General features: G+C 42.8%; 7 protein-coding genes across 7 annotated transcripts; 5 read left to right on the top strand and 2 right to left on the bottom strand.

Annotated features, from left to right (window-relative positions):
* Positions 1–4,297: 4,297 nt before the first annotated feature.
* On the bottom strand, positions 4,298–5,257 carry PEX2_034030 (ribonuclease III; the record flags this gene model as incomplete). The annotated part of the gene is made up of 1 exon (XM_016740678.1): positions 4,298–5,257. One exon carries the CDS (start codon positions 5,255–5,257, stop codon positions 4,298–4,300), a length of 960 nt encoding a protein of 319 aa, XP_016601480.1.
* Positions 5,258–5,778: 521 nt separating this feature from the next.
* On the top strand, positions 5,779–6,201 carry PEX2_034020 (mitochondrial 37S ribosomal protein mS33; the record flags this gene model as incomplete). Its single annotated transcript, XM_016740677.1, has 3 exons — positions 5,779–5,811; positions 5,869–6,077; positions 6,132–6,201. 3 exons carry the CDS (start codon positions 5,779–5,781, stop codon positions 6,199–6,201), a joined length of 312 nt encoding a protein of 103 aa, XP_016601479.1.
* Positions 6,202–6,913: 712 nt separating this feature from the next.
* On the top strand, positions 6,914–8,659 carry PEX2_034010 (U2 snRNP complex subunit CUS1; the record flags this gene model as incomplete). Its single annotated transcript, XM_016740676.1, has 2 exons — positions 6,914–6,970; positions 7,037–8,659. The coding sequence occupies 2 exons, from the start codon at positions 6,914–6,916 to the stop codon at positions 8,657–8,659; spliced, it is 1,680 nt and encodes a 559-aa protein (XP_016601478.1).
* Positions 8,660–9,266: 607 nt separating this feature from the next.
* Positions 9,267–9,719, top strand: PEX2_034000 (uncharacterized protein; the record flags this gene model as incomplete). Its single annotated transcript, XM_016740675.1, has 1 exon — positions 9,267–9,719. One exon carries the CDS (start codon positions 9,267–9,269, stop codon positions 9,717–9,719), a length of 453 nt encoding a protein of 150 aa, XP_016601477.1.
* A 351-nt stretch (positions 9,720–10,070) lies between these two features.
* On the top strand, positions 10,071–10,780 carry PEX2_033990 (uncharacterized protein; the record flags this gene model as incomplete). The annotated part of the gene is made up of 3 exons (XM_016740674.1): positions 10,071–10,351; positions 10,395–10,474; positions 10,542–10,780. 3 exons carry the CDS (start codon positions 10,071–10,073, stop codon positions 10,778–10,780), a joined length of 600 nt encoding a protein of 199 aa, XP_016601476.1.
* Positions 10,781–11,365: 585 nt separating this feature from the next.
* PEX2_033980 (ER lumen protein retaining receptor) lies at positions 11,366–12,314 on the top strand (the record flags this gene model as incomplete). The annotated part of the gene is made up of 6 exons (XM_016740673.1): positions 11,366–11,387; positions 11,438–11,496; positions 11,553–11,619; positions 11,680–11,885; positions 11,938–12,200; positions 12,278–12,314. 6 exons carry the CDS (start codon positions 11,366–11,368, stop codon positions 12,312–12,314), a joined length of 654 nt encoding a protein of 217 aa, XP_016601475.1.
* A 782-nt stretch (positions 12,315–13,096) lies between these two features.
* On the bottom strand, positions 13,097–14,592 carry PEX2_033970 (uncharacterized protein; the record flags this gene model as incomplete). Its single annotated transcript, XM_016740672.1, has 5 exons — positions 13,097–13,307; positions 13,366–13,544; positions 13,823–13,868; positions 13,929–14,051; positions 14,108–14,592. 5 exons carry the CDS (start codon positions 14,590–14,592, stop codon positions 13,097–13,099), a joined length of 1,044 nt encoding a protein of 347 aa, XP_016601474.1.
* Positions 14,593–16,148: the final 1,556 nt, after the last annotated feature.

Genomic DNA, 16,148 nt, shown 5'->3' with positions numbered 1-16,148 from the left:
TATATAAAAAAGTACTAGGAATAAAGAGCTTCTTAAGCTAATAAAAGCTAATTTTATTAAAGGTCTAGCTATTAGGATTAACCTTAAAGNAAAGAGCTTCTTAAGCTAATAAAAGCTAATTTTATTAAAGGTCTAGCTATTAGGATTAACCTTAAAGCGCTAATCCTTTAAGAGGCCCTTAAACTATAATTTAAGAAAGACTTTACCTTTAAAAATTATATATAAAAGAAGGACCTAGCTAGAAGTATTTATATACTTAATAATAGTTACCTACTCTTAATTTCTAGGTTATAAAAGTACTTACTAGTTATAATATTTACTCCTTATTATAACTTTTATAATTACTATTAACCCTATTACGAAACTAGTCTTATTAAAGTTATAAATATTATTAGGGTTAATTCTAAATTAAATAATTATTTTTTAAACTAGATTAAACTACTCCCTAATAATTTTAGGGTCTTTATATTTTATATATTTATAGTTATATTATTTTAAGAATTAGGAGGAGAGGAGAGGATATTATTTAACAAATTTTATAACCTAATTTTGGCTAACTGAAAGGACTAGGGTAGTTCTACGCTTTTAAAGAAGAAGATCTACTATTTCTTATACTATAGAGGGCTAGGGAGCTACTCTATATAGATCTATAGAGAGAATCTATTTTTAAAGAGATTCCTCTTTAATTTTAGTTAATTTAAAGTAATTAGTATAAGAATTCGCGCGGTTTTATATACTACTAAGGCGGCGGCGGAGGGTAGTTTCAGGTAGACCTGGCAGTGACCCTCCGGGTGGTCCATGACCTTGGACCCTCCGAGGGTCCAGCGACCCGCCAAGACCTAAATTTTGACATAAATATATATAAATCATGGTTTATAAGCATATTATTTCCTAATTAGGATAGGTTATGCATGCATAATTTCCTTGGCGGGTCCAGAATCCGGACTTTGGACCCTCCTTAGCGTCTTGGCGGGTCCAAATGGAGGGTCACTGCCAGGTCTAGTTTCAGGTATAGTAAAACGGCGTACTACTTTACGAATTGAAGAGATTTCTTGATTCTTAAAAGCCTAGATAGCTAGTAAGATCCTACCCTCCTACTCTATTAAATTTCTAGAGTGTTAGGAGCGAATTGGTGGCATGGTAGGTGGTTGAAGAAAAAGGGGTTAAATTAATTGACGCGTTTTCGATGGGGTGCGCCACTCGGTGGTGTGCGCCGCTCGGTAGTGAAATACGTTACTCTTTTTCTATTTTAGTACTTAATAATATAAAAGTAAATAGTTCTATTTTTATAAATATAATAATAATCTTACCACTTAGAAAGTAGTTTAAAATTTAAATAAAATAATTTAATTAGAAATACTTAGAGGTTTTAATAGAACCTTTAATAAATTAAGTATTTATATTATATTCTTTATTATTTATATAGATAGATATATATAATAATAGATCTTTGTACTTTTTATAAAATTAAAAAAATATAATCTAATCCTTAATTAGAAATAGTTTATAAAAAATAATATCTTACTTAACTATTATTAATACTAAATAATTTAATTAGAAGAAAAGACTCTTTTTATAATATTATAAATAAATTAATAGTCTTAATACTAACTATAATACTTTAAAAGCCTAGATCTAATAGTATTTACTAAACTAATATAGACTAATAAAACTATTATATAGAATAAAAAGACTAGAAAATAATAAAAAAGAATAAATTCTAATATATTAGGGAATAGTAATATAGATATTAATATATAAAAGAATATGTCGAAAGCTATATTACAATACATAACTAGGAACCCAAGTCTTTAATACCTCGGAAAATATATAGACCACTGTAATAGTGGGCCCTAGACCTGGCAGTGACCCTCCATTTGGACCCGCCAAGACGCTAAGGAGGGTCCAAAGTCCGGATTCTGGACCCGCCAAGGAAATTATGCATGCATAACCTATCCTAATTAGGAAATAATATGCTTATAAACCATGATTTATATATATTTATGTCAAAATTTAGGTCTTGGCGGGTCGCTGGACCCTCGGAGGGTCCAAGGTCATGGACCACCCGGAGGGTCACTGCCAGGTCTAGTGGGCCCTATATAAAATATATAGTGAGCTTAGTCAACTATACCTAAGCAGATTATTAAATAGTGGAATTTGTCATTTTAGTCAGTTAGAGTTATATATATCTGTTATTTTGAACTATATATTATAATACCGGTGATTTCTATCAGTTATAAGCCCAGAATCGTTCTAATTAAATAGATCTATACTATAAATAGATTGTATTATTATTTTACCTTACTGTCGCCGAATTAGTAGATAAATTAATAACCGAGTTAACCCCTGAATTATCGAAGGTAACCCCTAAAAAATCCTTAAAAGATTATCAGAAGTTATTAATATACTAATATTAAAATAACTAATTTATATCTCTCTGCGATATCCTCTCGCGTTATATTAAAGGACACAGAATTATAGAATTCTTAGCTACTATATATTAAATTAATTACTATTTAGTATAATATATAAGAACTTTATAACCTATCCTTACCTAAGGTACTAAGTCTATTAATAATACCTATACCTATATTATTAATTAAAGATACTAAGAAAGAATACCTATATACCTGAAATTAGACTTCGGCAGAACCCATTTTGGGTCGGAGTCTCCGACCCAAAACCCAACCCATTGGGTTTTGGGTTCCGCCCTCTATAACCCAACCCAACCTAAAACCCAATAACCCAATAATAACCCATTTGAACCCATTTTTGTATAAAAATTCATAAAATTCATAAAATTCATAAAATCTAAGTCTTAGCATTTTTAAATATACTTTTTTAATAGTATAAAATGCTTTTTATATAAATTTGTTTTTGTTTTAAAATTGAGTTACTATGCTAGATATATATATATTTAAATCTTTAAATTTTAACCATATAAATTTTTGGTTTGTTTTATTTATAATATATTAGGGCCCTAATAGGTTACCCAATAGGTTTTAGGTTATTAGTTATAACCCAAAACCCATCGTTGGGTCGAAGCAATGGACCCAAAACCCACTTTGGGTTGGGTTGGGTTGGGTTGGGTTGGGTCCGGGTTAGAATGGGTTGTGCCGAAGTCTACCTGAAATAATAAATCATTACATTCTTGGTATATATAAGATCTAGGTATAATATTATTATTATTAATATAAAAGAAGATAATAATCTTATTTATTATAAAGATATAAAGATCCTTTAAATTAATAATTGCACCTAATCTAACTAATATATTAGTTACTTCCTATTATTAAAGTCTTAATAATATATATAATTTATAAAGCGCTTTATATAATAGCTAATAATAACCTTCTCTTTTAATCTTAATAAATACTTAAAATATACCTTACCTTATAGGACTAAATTTAAGAACATAGTAATAATATCTTAATATCTTATTTTAAAGTTAAAGGCTATTACTAATATAAATATTACTTTTACTACTTTAATAGCTAATATAGTAGCTCTCTTTTCTTTAGTGGTTATCTATTAAAGATCTCTATAGATATATATTATTATTTTAAACTTTTTAAGTATACTATTAGTATTAAATTTATATATAAATATCTATTTTAAAGGGAGTATTTATATCTCTCTCTTATTTAATATGCGAACCTTTATATATGTCTCCTTTTTATTCAAAGTTATTACCTTAAATACTACTACTATTATAAATATATATAATGCGGGTTTGGCGTAGTCTAGCTTCTAGTTCTTTAGTCTAGTTCATGCTTGTAGATAGTTTCTCTCCTCTCGACGCATTTAGAGATTTCCAGTCACATCTACAGCTTCATTGCAGATACTCTAGATCCCCTCTTAACTGGGTTGTGCGGAGGACTAGAACTGGCTGGTAACATAAAATATAACAATACTCCACTAAACACTGACATTGAAAATCGAGTGCTAGGAATATGGTCTTTACCTAAAAGGTTTAGACCACTACACTTCGCTATGATAAAAGCATGTTACCTTATTTAACGGTGAATAATAGAACCATCTACCTCGCGATCATATGATTCAGAGAGGAATCAGTAGGGAGAACGATTAAGAATAGATGGGAATTGGTATATTAACATAGTGCAAATGCTGGGACGTGAATATCATGGACCTACCTTATGTTGTATGTCCTATGTAGGTAGATGTGCATGGATGTATCCATCTAGTGCTATTTTCTTCACTGTGGATGTAATGTTGGGATCTAGGTAGTAACTTGAAGAAACTGACCCGATCGTGAGAGGCATATGATCAAAGGATTTCAAGAGTTTGACTCCCATGATTCTTTTGCTGACATGATCTCAAGAATCAAAGGCGTATTCAGCAAGGCCTTCTTCGCTGCTTCGTCACCTGCAGCTGCTTTACTCAAACCCTGACCGGAACCCAGAAACCTCCTGCCCCATCCCCACCCAGTGAGATATAACGCGACGAAGAAAGTCTGTGTGCCACCCTTCTGCTGAATTGATGGACGTTCCTCAATGTATTCAAGTTTGACATTTTTCCCCATGATCTTCTTAGCAAGAGCCTCCTTGGAGCGTAACTCCCCTTTTTGATGTCCCAAGTTCTTGAGGATTGGCATCCATAGACCTGCTAGCCAATGCTCGGCTACTTCATAGCCACAAACAGTATCGGATAGTATGACTGCTGCGACGTAGGCTTCGAAGACGTCGCCCTTTGTCTTGGTCCATCGCTTTGATGGGGTATTGTAGTTTGGCGGCACAGAAACCCTGCTGTCCAAACCAAAGCTTTCTGCGAAGCCCGCAAGTGTCTCATTCTTAACAAGGATCTCCCGAATCTGTGATATTCGACCTGCTGGTAAATCTGGGAATTTCTCCCAGACAAGTTTGGTTGCAATCAGCTCAATGTATGCATCGCCTAGAATCTCGAGTCGGTCGTAGGTCGTGTTGTTATTGTTGCTAAGAGCCGGATGGGTAAAGACAGCAAGTTCCAGCTTGTCATCCATGATCGGGGGGAGCCTAGGGTCACACGATCCGCCGACCAACTTGGAGCTGTGATCTGAGTGGTGTGATTTTGGGACCTCACCAGCCATGGAAGAATCTCTGGAAGGCAATTGATCCTTCGTCCCACGAAATGTGTCATCCAGCCTCAAAATTGCATCCATAACCTCCGAGTCAGCGCCAGTGAGATCGGAATCGGTTGAAATCTCTCGAACGAGGTGCTGTAGAAGAAGTAGACGAGAATTGTTGCTAGACTTGGCCATGCTGCGGCTCTCACCAATAGAGAACTTAGTATCCGATGGCCGACTTGATTGTTGAACCTTGATACACGTAGATGTTAGCAAATTAATTCAATCCAAGGGAATTCACTCAGTGAGATGAGAATACGGTATTCACCTTGGGCCGTTTTTGTGAATTTTGTGTGGCATCTGACCCAAAGACTGATGATGATCTTTTCAGATTTACCGCTGGCTTTTTTAAGCCTGCTGAATCCGCTATGTTCTTGTTTTGAGACATGTCAATTGTTGTAGCACTTTTTAGTCTCAGTCCAGTTTTGTTCTTGCGCTCTTTTTTTTTTCTTCTTCCCTTTTTCGTTTTGTTTTTCCCTTGAGGTAAAAGCATGGATGATAGGTAGGCGGTATACTTCGGAGGTCACATGACTACCGGGCAAACTTCAGTTTGTATCTCCCTGAGTTCGATGACATCTGTCTACCGAGCTGCTGTGAACAGCTGCTTCACCAATTTCTTTTTGCATATGATTGTTCTGAACCTCTGAGAAAAGAAAATGGCGTCAAATCGGATCTTGGATCTAGTTAAGGTTCAACAACCCATTTTATTGCACTCTGCTGGCATTCACTAATTGGCAATTCTCTAGACCCAATGCCGTATATTCTCTCTTAATTTCAACCCACAGCGACTTCGACTCGGAAATAAGGTCTTGAGACAGCGCTTGCGTGGGCCAGCGCTTGCAGCCTGGTACCCAAAGCAGACTGTGTCTTTCCAAGATCTACAAAACACTTATAAACCTCTTGGATTGACAACATTTGACGAAGCTGAAGATGACAGAGAAGAAGCCATTCAGATGTAAGAATTATTGTCCCATACCACATGTGTTCTCACTAAACATCCGATTCATAGTGCCAAATTACGAGGAAAGGGCCGGCCGAAGAAGAAACGAACTGCTGCAGGTAAGTTCCTCTACACCTAATGGTACCATGCTACGATCAAAATTTAAGACTTGAACAGAATCGAGGTCCGCAAAGAAGAAGAAATAGACTGTCTGCCTAAACTTCTAGGCTTTGCTGAGCTCAACATTGCACTACTCACATCAACACCAGCACACATTTTACATCCGGATTCTCTCCCTATGATATGGCTGGGCTAGTGAAATACTGCTCTGCAAACCTGATTAAATCTTTTGCTTCCGGTGCAAATTGTGTCGGGATTGTATTTGTTATCCCCGTTGATAGTCTCATCATGGAACATGGCTCGTTTTGTTTCACATTTTGTACAATAATGCTTTATCTTTTTTTTGGTTTTTAGGGGGGTTCGTGCCAGTAATTCATTGGAACAATACCGAAAATCATCTATAACAATGTATATTAGTCAATCACCGTAGAAGAAATGACAAAAACTTCCAACGTTGGAAGGCTTCTAAGCCCTCGAGGTTGCTTTTTTATGTAAGTGACGCGAGTGTGGCAAAATGAAGGCGGTAATGCATTGTAGCTGGACGCACGTGATGACAATCGAGATGCAATATATTCTGTTTTTAACCTTGTCCGCCCACTGTCGTTCGCTACCTGAATCTATCGTTGCACGCAATTGATCCAAGCTGTCAGTGCCATATCTCTTTTCCATTTTTGCAATATTCTCCGCCTGGCATCGCGTTCATTGAGCGGCTGCCAAACCTTCCCGCGGCCATGAAATTGAGCAAGAACCAGCTCAGAAGAGCCAAGAAAAAGGCGCAGAAAGCCGAGGTAAGGAACATATATCCCTCAAAGTCTCTCAGCCATAGTTGACGTAAAACTGACACTACTACCAAGACTACGAGCCTTCCCGTTGACAACACCACATCAAGGGAGCTGTCGCCTCCGCCAGTGGCTACCGCCCAGGATGCGCCGGCTGATACCAACACTGATCTGTTTATTGAGCCAACCGATCCGCTATGGGAAATGTACAAAGGCGTTGCCGGAAAATTCGACGAGACAGTGGACGAAAATTCATTGACCAAGGAGACTGATAAACCGGAGGTCTTCTTTGACGATGGTGATGAAATACCCGATGAAGAGCAAGAGAGCGAACCCAAGATTTCAAAAAAGAAGCGGAAAGAAATGAACAAGCTATCCGTTGCTGAACTCAAAGCAATGGTACGAAAGCCCGAAATCGTTGAATGGACAGATACATCCGCCCCCGATCCTCGACTCCTCGTTCACATTAAAGCCCATCGCAATGTTGTCCCGGTACCCTCCCACTGGTCGCTTAAACGAGAGTATCTCTCATCCAAACGGGGAGTGGAGAAGGCGCCGTTTGCTCTCCCGAAATTTATACAAGAGACCGGAATATCTGAAATGCGCGATGCCGCTCTAGAGAAGCAGGAACAGTCAAGCTTGAAACAGAAGCAACGCGAAAGAGTGCAACCGAAGATGGGCAAGCTGGACATTGATTACCAGAAGCTTTACGAGGCATTCTTCCGTTTCCAAACTAAGCCAGAGCTGACTCGCTACGGCGAGATCTACTACGAGGGCAAAGAATACGAGACCAACCTCAAGCACCTCCGACCTGGTGAGCTGAGCGATGAGTTAAGGGATGCTCTTGGTATGGCTCCAGGAGCCCCTCCCCCATGGCTCGTCAACCAGCAGCGATATGGTCCCCCATCTTCCTACCCCGCGTTGAAAGTTCCCGGCCTCAATGCACCGCCTCCGCCCGGCGCGTCGTGGGGCTACCATCCCGGAGGTTATGGAAAGCCACCTGTCGATGAACACAACCGCCCATTATTCGGAGGTGATATCTTCGGTGTTTTACAACCTCAACAACATGCCCAACAAGGAGAGCCGATCGAAAAAGATCTTTGGGGAGAATTGCACGAGTCAGAAGAGTCAGAAGAGGAGAGTGAAGCAGAGGAGGAGGAGGATGAACATGAGGAAGAAAGCGACGAAGATGGCGTGGGTGCAAGTGCCCATTCTCCTAGTGGCATGGAAACCCCAAGTGGAATAGACTCAGCAGTACCATCTGAGTTCGTTGGCGCTGAGAATGTTTCTGGGGAGTTTGATGTGCGCAAACACCATCGTGGTATTGACACAGAGGAGTCCGTTCACCCTCGGAGTGCTTATCAAGTCATTCCTGAGAGGCAAACGAACGTAGAAGGCTTTTTCGGAGGTGATAGGGCCTATGACCTCAGCAATTCAACAGGCAAGCCTCCTGTTCTTGGCGCAGATGACCAAACCCGGAAACGCAAGAAGCCTGGCGATGTGGAAGTGTCTGTGAACTTGGATGCAATTCAATCCGGCGATGGCCTCAGCAAAGAAAGCCTCCAGAGCATGTACGAGTCACAGAGACAACAGCAGAATCCACCGAACTGGGGTTTCCAGGAGGATTTAAGTGATATGATTGCACAGGAGCACCGCAAAAGATTCCGAAAGGAGGAGGAGAGACGAGGGAAGCATTGAAGATACTTCTTTCGGTGTATTTTTGTTTTCTTTCGATTTTCTTTCATTTGAGTCCCCTGGGCGTGCTTCTTTCATGATGAGCATTGGAGTTTGGCTGCTTTGGTGTACATTCTAGGTTACAAGAAAACCATATGGCCTGTAATGTACGGTTAGTTTTGAATCAAGGTTCTTATTGAATAATCTATGAGACCTCAAGTGGAATACTCCGTAGATTTGTCTGTACCAATTGCTCATATCGACAAAGTACTATACTAACTAGTTAACTACTACATATGTAGTTATATTATATTATGTGCGTACATACATTGAGGCTCACAGTCACGGGAAATGTGTTCCAAAAGGGGTTTAGCTCCATTCTCTCATCTACCCTTGTACTTTGATCGACTTCCGTTCTCTCTCCCCCAGGAGCTGGGAAAGTAGCACTAGGTAATTGTGTGTTCCTGTGCTCCAACTTTGTTTCCTACCTCAGGGTACTTCGACATTCATCTCACTCCCTCCAATATTCATATTATCCGTGTGCCAGAATGGACTGGGATCGCAGAAGGTTTGTAGACGCATCAAAATGTTTGAAAGGAAATAAAAATTTCTAAGTATTTCCATAGATTTGATGAACGAAGAGGTGGAGAAAGCTATCGCCCAGCCGAAAGAAACGGTCGTTCCCCTTCTCGGGGGTATGAAATTCGTCACCGGCGTTCACCACCACGAACCCGAAGCCCTCCTCGACCACGAGCCGACACTTGGGTACCGTCATCAAATAGAGGATATGGGCGCCTACGAAGTCGATCACCACTGCTATACCGGCGCCGCTCACGTACTCCTCCGGGGAGAAACTTCGGTCCACCCCTCTATGAAAGACGACGATCTCCACCGAGAAGGTTCTCGCCCAGAAGAGATGAAAGGGTCAGATCACCGCCCCCGAAATGGCGCTCAAAATCGCCCTACAGTGATGGCAGATCACGCAACGCATCCCGTGCTCGCAACAGTCCAAGACGGATACGCGATACAACTCCTGGCAGCCAAGTCTTCCGATCCGCGAGACGAGACGGCCCTGCCGTCTTAAATGTTGACAAACCCCCTAGAGCTTCCTCGCCGAGAGTACAGCCAGAAGTCTTGTTGCCACAAAGTCCAGCTCATGCCCCCCATCGAGGCCATCCTCGTGATGCGGCGAAACGAGATCGGACTTTGTCGCCATCAAGACATGTTTCGCCTGCACCCTCACAGTCCGTCCTGATATCTCGACGTTCATCGCCGGCTATAGAAAAGCCCGTTGTGGTTTCCCATGGAGCTCGTACTCAGTCGCCGATTCGCTCTCCGGTGCCCTTCCAACGTTCGTCAAAACCTTCAGGTCGATCTCCGCACCGGGATCAGATCTACGAGACGGAGCCCTCACACCCACAACAACGGCCAGATCATGAGGACCGAGTATCGGTTGGAAATCATTCGCCTTTTTCGATTCCAGAGAGAGCACATTTGGAACCTCAGACAAGCGGGACCAGGGTTAGTGGCAACATTCCCACTCAACCGAAAAACCACGGTGCAAGCCCACTTCCGCTGCCGCCATCAGGACCTTATCAGGGGCCGAGGCCCTCATCTAACCAGTACCGCGGTCCCCCGCATGTTTCTTTACTATCAGCGCCGACTCGTCCTCGCCGCGGACCTGGCCCACGTGAAGCTTGGACGGGGTCTCCGCCGGTACGCCGTGGAACTATGGCACCTTCGCAACCCCCACCAGCAGGTCCTCGCGCTTCTTTTTCATCCCCCGCACCAGGTGGCAGTTACCGACATTCGACTACCCGGCAACCCAGCACACCATCTGTGAGTCAACCATTGGCTCCGAGGGGGATCAACCATCTTGCGGGACTATGTACTATCATCCCCGAAGGTCGGAGTCTTCCGTCACTTCTAGACCCTGCTGTGGAGAAGCGGTTGGCTCAGCTTGATGTCGACAAAGAAAAACTTCTTGAGCAGATCGCAGAGACGCAGAGGTCTAAGCGAGCGGAACTTCGAGATTGGGATCGACTGGATCGCGAAAGCTCAATCTGCGCCCTGAAGAGCGAGCTAGCTGAAGGCCATCTCCAGCGAATGGCCGATGAGAGTATTGGGGGCGGAAACTTGTTCTAGCGAGGCAAATCATACATGTTTGTCCTACAATGGCAATGTAACTCGGCGTTTTATCCGGTCATGTGTCTGGTTGTGTCTGGGCATTGGGAGGTCGTAGGTGACGATCATGATTTTTTTTTTTTCTTTCCCAGGTTGTATCAATATGATGATTTGACGACATTATGCATTCCAGGCGATGTATAAATACTTATGGAAATATTATTCTTGTACGAGTTCTTTTTATTGAGTACCTAGGTCTGTATCTCTTACCATGGATATATGACTACTCCGTACTTTTCCATACTTTGAAAGAATACACAATTTATTAAAGTATGTATTTTCAGGTATGTACCGGGTGTACGTTACATACCATGTCATGTACATACCATGTAATGTAATGCACATCCACCCCCATTGTACCTGATCTGCAAGTAATTTAAGTTCCCCTTCCATTTTTTGCCTTCGTGTCAACAACTCAGCTGTTTTGGTGTAAACTCCTACCAATTCTCAAACTCATCCCTCTCCTCTCCTTCTTCCTCCTCTCTTTTTCTCTTTCCTACTTTAGATCACTATTCATACTGCTAATTGAAACCCGTCTCCGGCATAATGAATCTCTTCAGGTTATTAGGTACGACATAAAACCAAAAACCAATGCGATATACTAACGTTCAATCGCAGCCGACTTCTCCCATTTGGCATCGATCTTCATGCTTCTGCAGAAGATGAAGACGTCGAGCGTATGTTCTTTTGTCTATAAAGCCGCATATAACTTCCAACTAATGGCAAATCGCAGAGTTGTTCCGGGTTGTCGTTCAAATCGCAGGTGCTATACCTTCTCGTTTTTGTCACTCGGTATCTCGGTAGGTCTCGACGTCACTGTCGGCTTTATGTTCATCGCAATCGCTCATGCGCCTTAATAGATCTTTTCTGGACGTTCACCGACTCCCTATACCTCACGACGTTCAAACTTTTGTTTATCGGTTCCTCGGCCTACGTCATCTACCTCATGCTCAACGACTTCAAACCCACACATGATCCCAACATCGATACTTTCAAGGTTCAATACCTCCTCGGAATTAGTGCCGTGCTCGCGATTCTCTTTCCACGCGATTATCGCATCTCTGAGGTTAGCTGCATCTTGTCTGTGGTGTGGAAGCATCAAGATTAACGTCCTGTAGATACTGTGGACTTTTTCCATCTGGTTGGAGTCGGTTGCTATATTGCCACAACTATTCATGCTACAACGAACCGGGGAGGCCGATACTATCACCACCCACTACCTGTTTGCTCTAGGACTCTATAGGGCACTCTACATCCCGAACTGGGTCTTCCGCTATTTCACCGAAGCCTCCTTCCAACGTTCCTTCCAGCCTGTCAGCATTATTGCTGGAATCATCCAAACGTTGCTTTACTCCGATTTCTTTTACATTTACTACAACAAGTAAGCCCAATCGGCTCAACCCCAAAATAGGCAGATGTGTGATGTGGACACTAACTTTCGCGCTTTTTTTCTCCCAGGGTTTTGAAGGGCAAGAAGTTCTCGCTTCCTGTTTAGAGTCCTGTCTTCTTTTTGAATGAGTTGAAGAATTGATAATATCTTGGATCTTCTGAAGGTTCCGAGATGGAGTTTTGAATCCAATCCGATCGTTCCTTTCTATATTTGCCTGGAACACTGGTGATCGTCTATCTCACAAGCACCGAGTGCCTTGAAACCATGCAATACCCCCCTCAAGCCCCCCCCACGCTGGGAGTTGCTATGAATTAATGTTTCCATGTCGCCAATCTGTATGCATTTAGGAATGGTCACATGAGGCTCGAATAAACCCGGAATCGACTACCGAATATCGAATATCGAATACGATCACGGACCATGTGCATATCTGATTGATGTATTCTAAAGTGCTGACCAGAAAATGGAAATTCTCGGCTTTTCTCTCAAAACTTCGGTACTTTTGGGGGCCATCGGTTACCATTCACACGTAGCCTATGTTGTATAATGCAAATATTCAAGATTCAATTATTCAATCATGTAAAGAGTATTTTGGTCTTTGTTTTTCTTTTTCTTCCCCATATTCTTTCCGTTTTTATTCGAATTCCTCCCTTCCCTACCATTCACTGTTGGAATCTCTTGTCTCTTCGTACACTCAAGGCCCTGTAACAAATGAGAATCAACTTCTTGCCCTGTTCGTGGATGCCACGTATCAGACTTGTGGTTGACAAGAAACCATAAGACGATCTAGAGGCTCCTAGCAAGGTATACTTTTGGGGAGTACGCAAGTAGTATACTCCCATAATATCAAAAAGCAACATTCACACAAGTCGACCAGAAAAGACAAATCAAAACTCTCGTTGAGGCGCAGCCCCATGTGTCGGGACATATCCCGTTGTATAACTCAATTGGGATGGAGGGATGGATAAATCGGTGGAGAAGGGATCCAGGGTGCCAGCAATTGGGTGTGAAAGATTACCCATGGGACCTTGGAACGACCGAACTCCGTTACCTAGATTCGAGCGACCTTGCACATTTTGATGACTATCCAACCAGCCACTGTGACCATGTAGATGACCGAAATAGTCTGCTTGCGTCCTGTCGAGGGGAATCTGACCAGCAAACGTCGACTCTCGTCGTGAGATTGGCGGCGACGGCAGTTTGGGGGATCGAGAGACCATCTCCAGTCTGGGGGAACTTCTTCGCGAATTGGGTGGTGTCAGGCGTGATCCACCACGGCGCACCTGGCAGGTCGGACAGATCTTGACGAAGCGGGATATCAGTTCCTTGGGCACCCTAATGATATAGTCAGTGACTGTGAGCCAGACACGTCATGTGTATGTATATATAACTCGGATTTGCCCACCATGAATAGATCCGCCGGACCTGAGCAGATGTCTTGTCTCGACCACCATGCTGGCATTGCTGATGGGCCTTGGTGAGAATTTTGAACAATTTCTCCCGGATTGCAACTGGCTTTCCCTCGTGACAGATCATCTTCCTGTGCTTCACATCGTAACAAATTACTCCATTAGCATTGACTGGTCATGTTAAGTGGGACAAGCGATACTTACATCCGATCCCACTGCTTGGAGCTTGAACATCTTTTTGACCCAGAACCTGATTTTGATTTTGATTTTTAGCAAGGCAGGCAATTAATTAAATCAAAGAGAAGCATACCGGAATTGAGCCGACTCCACCGCCGTATCTTTAGGGTCAATCAACACAGTTCTGATGTTACGGGCTCTTTTAGCATATATCAACGCTTTATCTTGCTTCTTGATAGATAGGTCCTCGACATAGCTAGAATTATGAGATATTAGCCCTAGGTCTAGCATGGGTTGCCATAGATCACTCACTTCTGCATCAGTTGATCAAACTCTTTTACATCAGGGAATCCACTAAGTGCAGGCACTACAGCCTCTGATAACAATGTAGTCTCATTGTGAGACTCCTGGTTTTCAATCTCTGTTTCACCCAGCGGGTCGCGGGGCAGATACCTTGGCCCTTGCAGGTAGCGCGATTGCGACATGAACTGCGGCGGATGGTGTAGCCTTGGGTCATCTGGTGTTGTCATCGATGGAATCGAATGCTCCGACGTATATTGCAAATGCTGCAACCCCGGAGACAGACTCGACTGTGGACCATAGGGCTGCCCAAACTGGGACCCATATGGGTTGAAGGAATGCTGAGGGAAATGGTATGAACTGGATCCAGTGTTGAAATCATGGCTCTCTTGCTTGAATTCATGACTCTCCGGCTGACCGTACGAGCCAGGCACTGCCATTTGGTGATTCATGAGATACGCATCATTCCCTTCATTGCGCCTTGCAAAGCTGCTCATAATTGATGCCTGGGTTGGATGTCACTTGATTGTTGTTCAGCTCACGTCGATCTGCCTCAAACAGATAGAAGAAGAAGGAGATAAAAAAGAAAGAAAGATATATATGAAACTCCAAGTGTGATGATAATGATAGTGATAGTGAAACGAAGACTGGGCTAACACGTTTGCATGTAGTCGAGGAAGATATGCCACAGTACCCTGGTACACCACAACAAGTATCACAAAAAGAATTGAGATGTGTCTAGAAGACCACAGTGCGTAAGTGAGAGAGAGAGAGAAAGAGAGAAAGAGAGAAAGAGGAATAATTCACAGAAAGCCCATCTGGAAACGGGGTAACAATTCTATTAAAAAGACCCCAATGGACAAACAGTGCAGGACTGACATGGCTGATGCCCAAGATGAAGTGCACGAGACCATGTCGCGACAGAGATAGCGGACAGAGACAACATAGGGCATCCCTGGAAGACCAACAGCAAATATTCCACAGAGAAAAAGAAATGATGGAGCCAGGCGAGTCGAACAGAGCTCTGTAAGGTACGGAAGCATAGGTATTACCAGAGCTTGCAGGGAAGTTAGCGGCATGGGTATAACATGGGTCTAACGGAAAAAAAAAAAGAAAACAAAAGAAAACAAAAAGAAAAGCAGCGAGAAAGGACTAGGGTTCGTGGTCAATTCTTTCCGACCTGCCGAAGGTATCGAAAAGTGGAAGCAGGCTGATACGACAGCGCACAGAAGCAATGGTGATACGGATTCCTGCCTTTCGATGCCCTGAGGTCAATCAGGGCCACCATTTGCCTCAAGAAGCCACGTTGAGGATATGGGAGTGGACAAGGCTATTCGAGGCACCCTATCGGAAACCATGATGACCTGTTTGAGGAGGGGGGGGAGGGGGGAAACCATTCGGCTCTCCTGATTTGACCGAAGTACAGCGGGGGGCGAAATCCTCATCTCCCCGAATTTTCCTATACTTAGAATTGCGGAACAACTCTACTCCCGTATAGGATCTTTCCCAATCGAATCAAGAAAGGGGGGAAAATCTCTCTTTGTCTCTGCACGTTTGCTTCACAGTCAAACAAAGTCGGCAGGAGATTCCCCCGGCAAAGAGGGATTTGTCCATGCAGGTAGCCGTGCAAATTGGTAAGGAACATGGATTGGGAATCCCCCACTCTTCTGGGAAGTTCTGCATCCCTTGAGCTTTCTTCCCGTTGGGTTCATCCNGGGGGGGGGGGGGAGAGAGAGAGAGAGAGAGAGAGAGTGAGGGAGGGAGGGAGAGGGAGAGAGTGCGGGGAAGAGAAGAGGAAGAGAGAATGGGGGACCTCATCGATAGAGCGTACATTGATGTACGAACAACTGCTCTGAGGCAATTGAGATGAATTCCTCGAGATTTGAAGTCTCCTAGGGGGCAATCCCTGCCATGTCAATGTTGTGCTGTATCTGAGCCATGCTGTGCCACTTGTTTAATTTTTAATTTTAATTTTTTTTTTTCTTCCCCAGATGGGTAGAGATGCAAGTGAGCATCCGTGTGAGAAGGTGTTTTGATTTGACGTGGCATTTGC

The sequence above is a fragment of the Penicillium expansum genome (genome assembly GCF_000769745.1).
Source record: "Penicillium expansum strain MD-8 chromosome Unknown contig104, whole genome shotgun sequence".
Lineage (NCBI taxonomy): Eukaryota > Fungi > Ascomycota > Eurotiomycetes > Eurotiales > Aspergillaceae > Penicillium > Penicillium expansum.
Note: the sequence above shows the minus strand (reverse complement) of the source record. Positions and strands in the feature narration are given on the sequence as shown.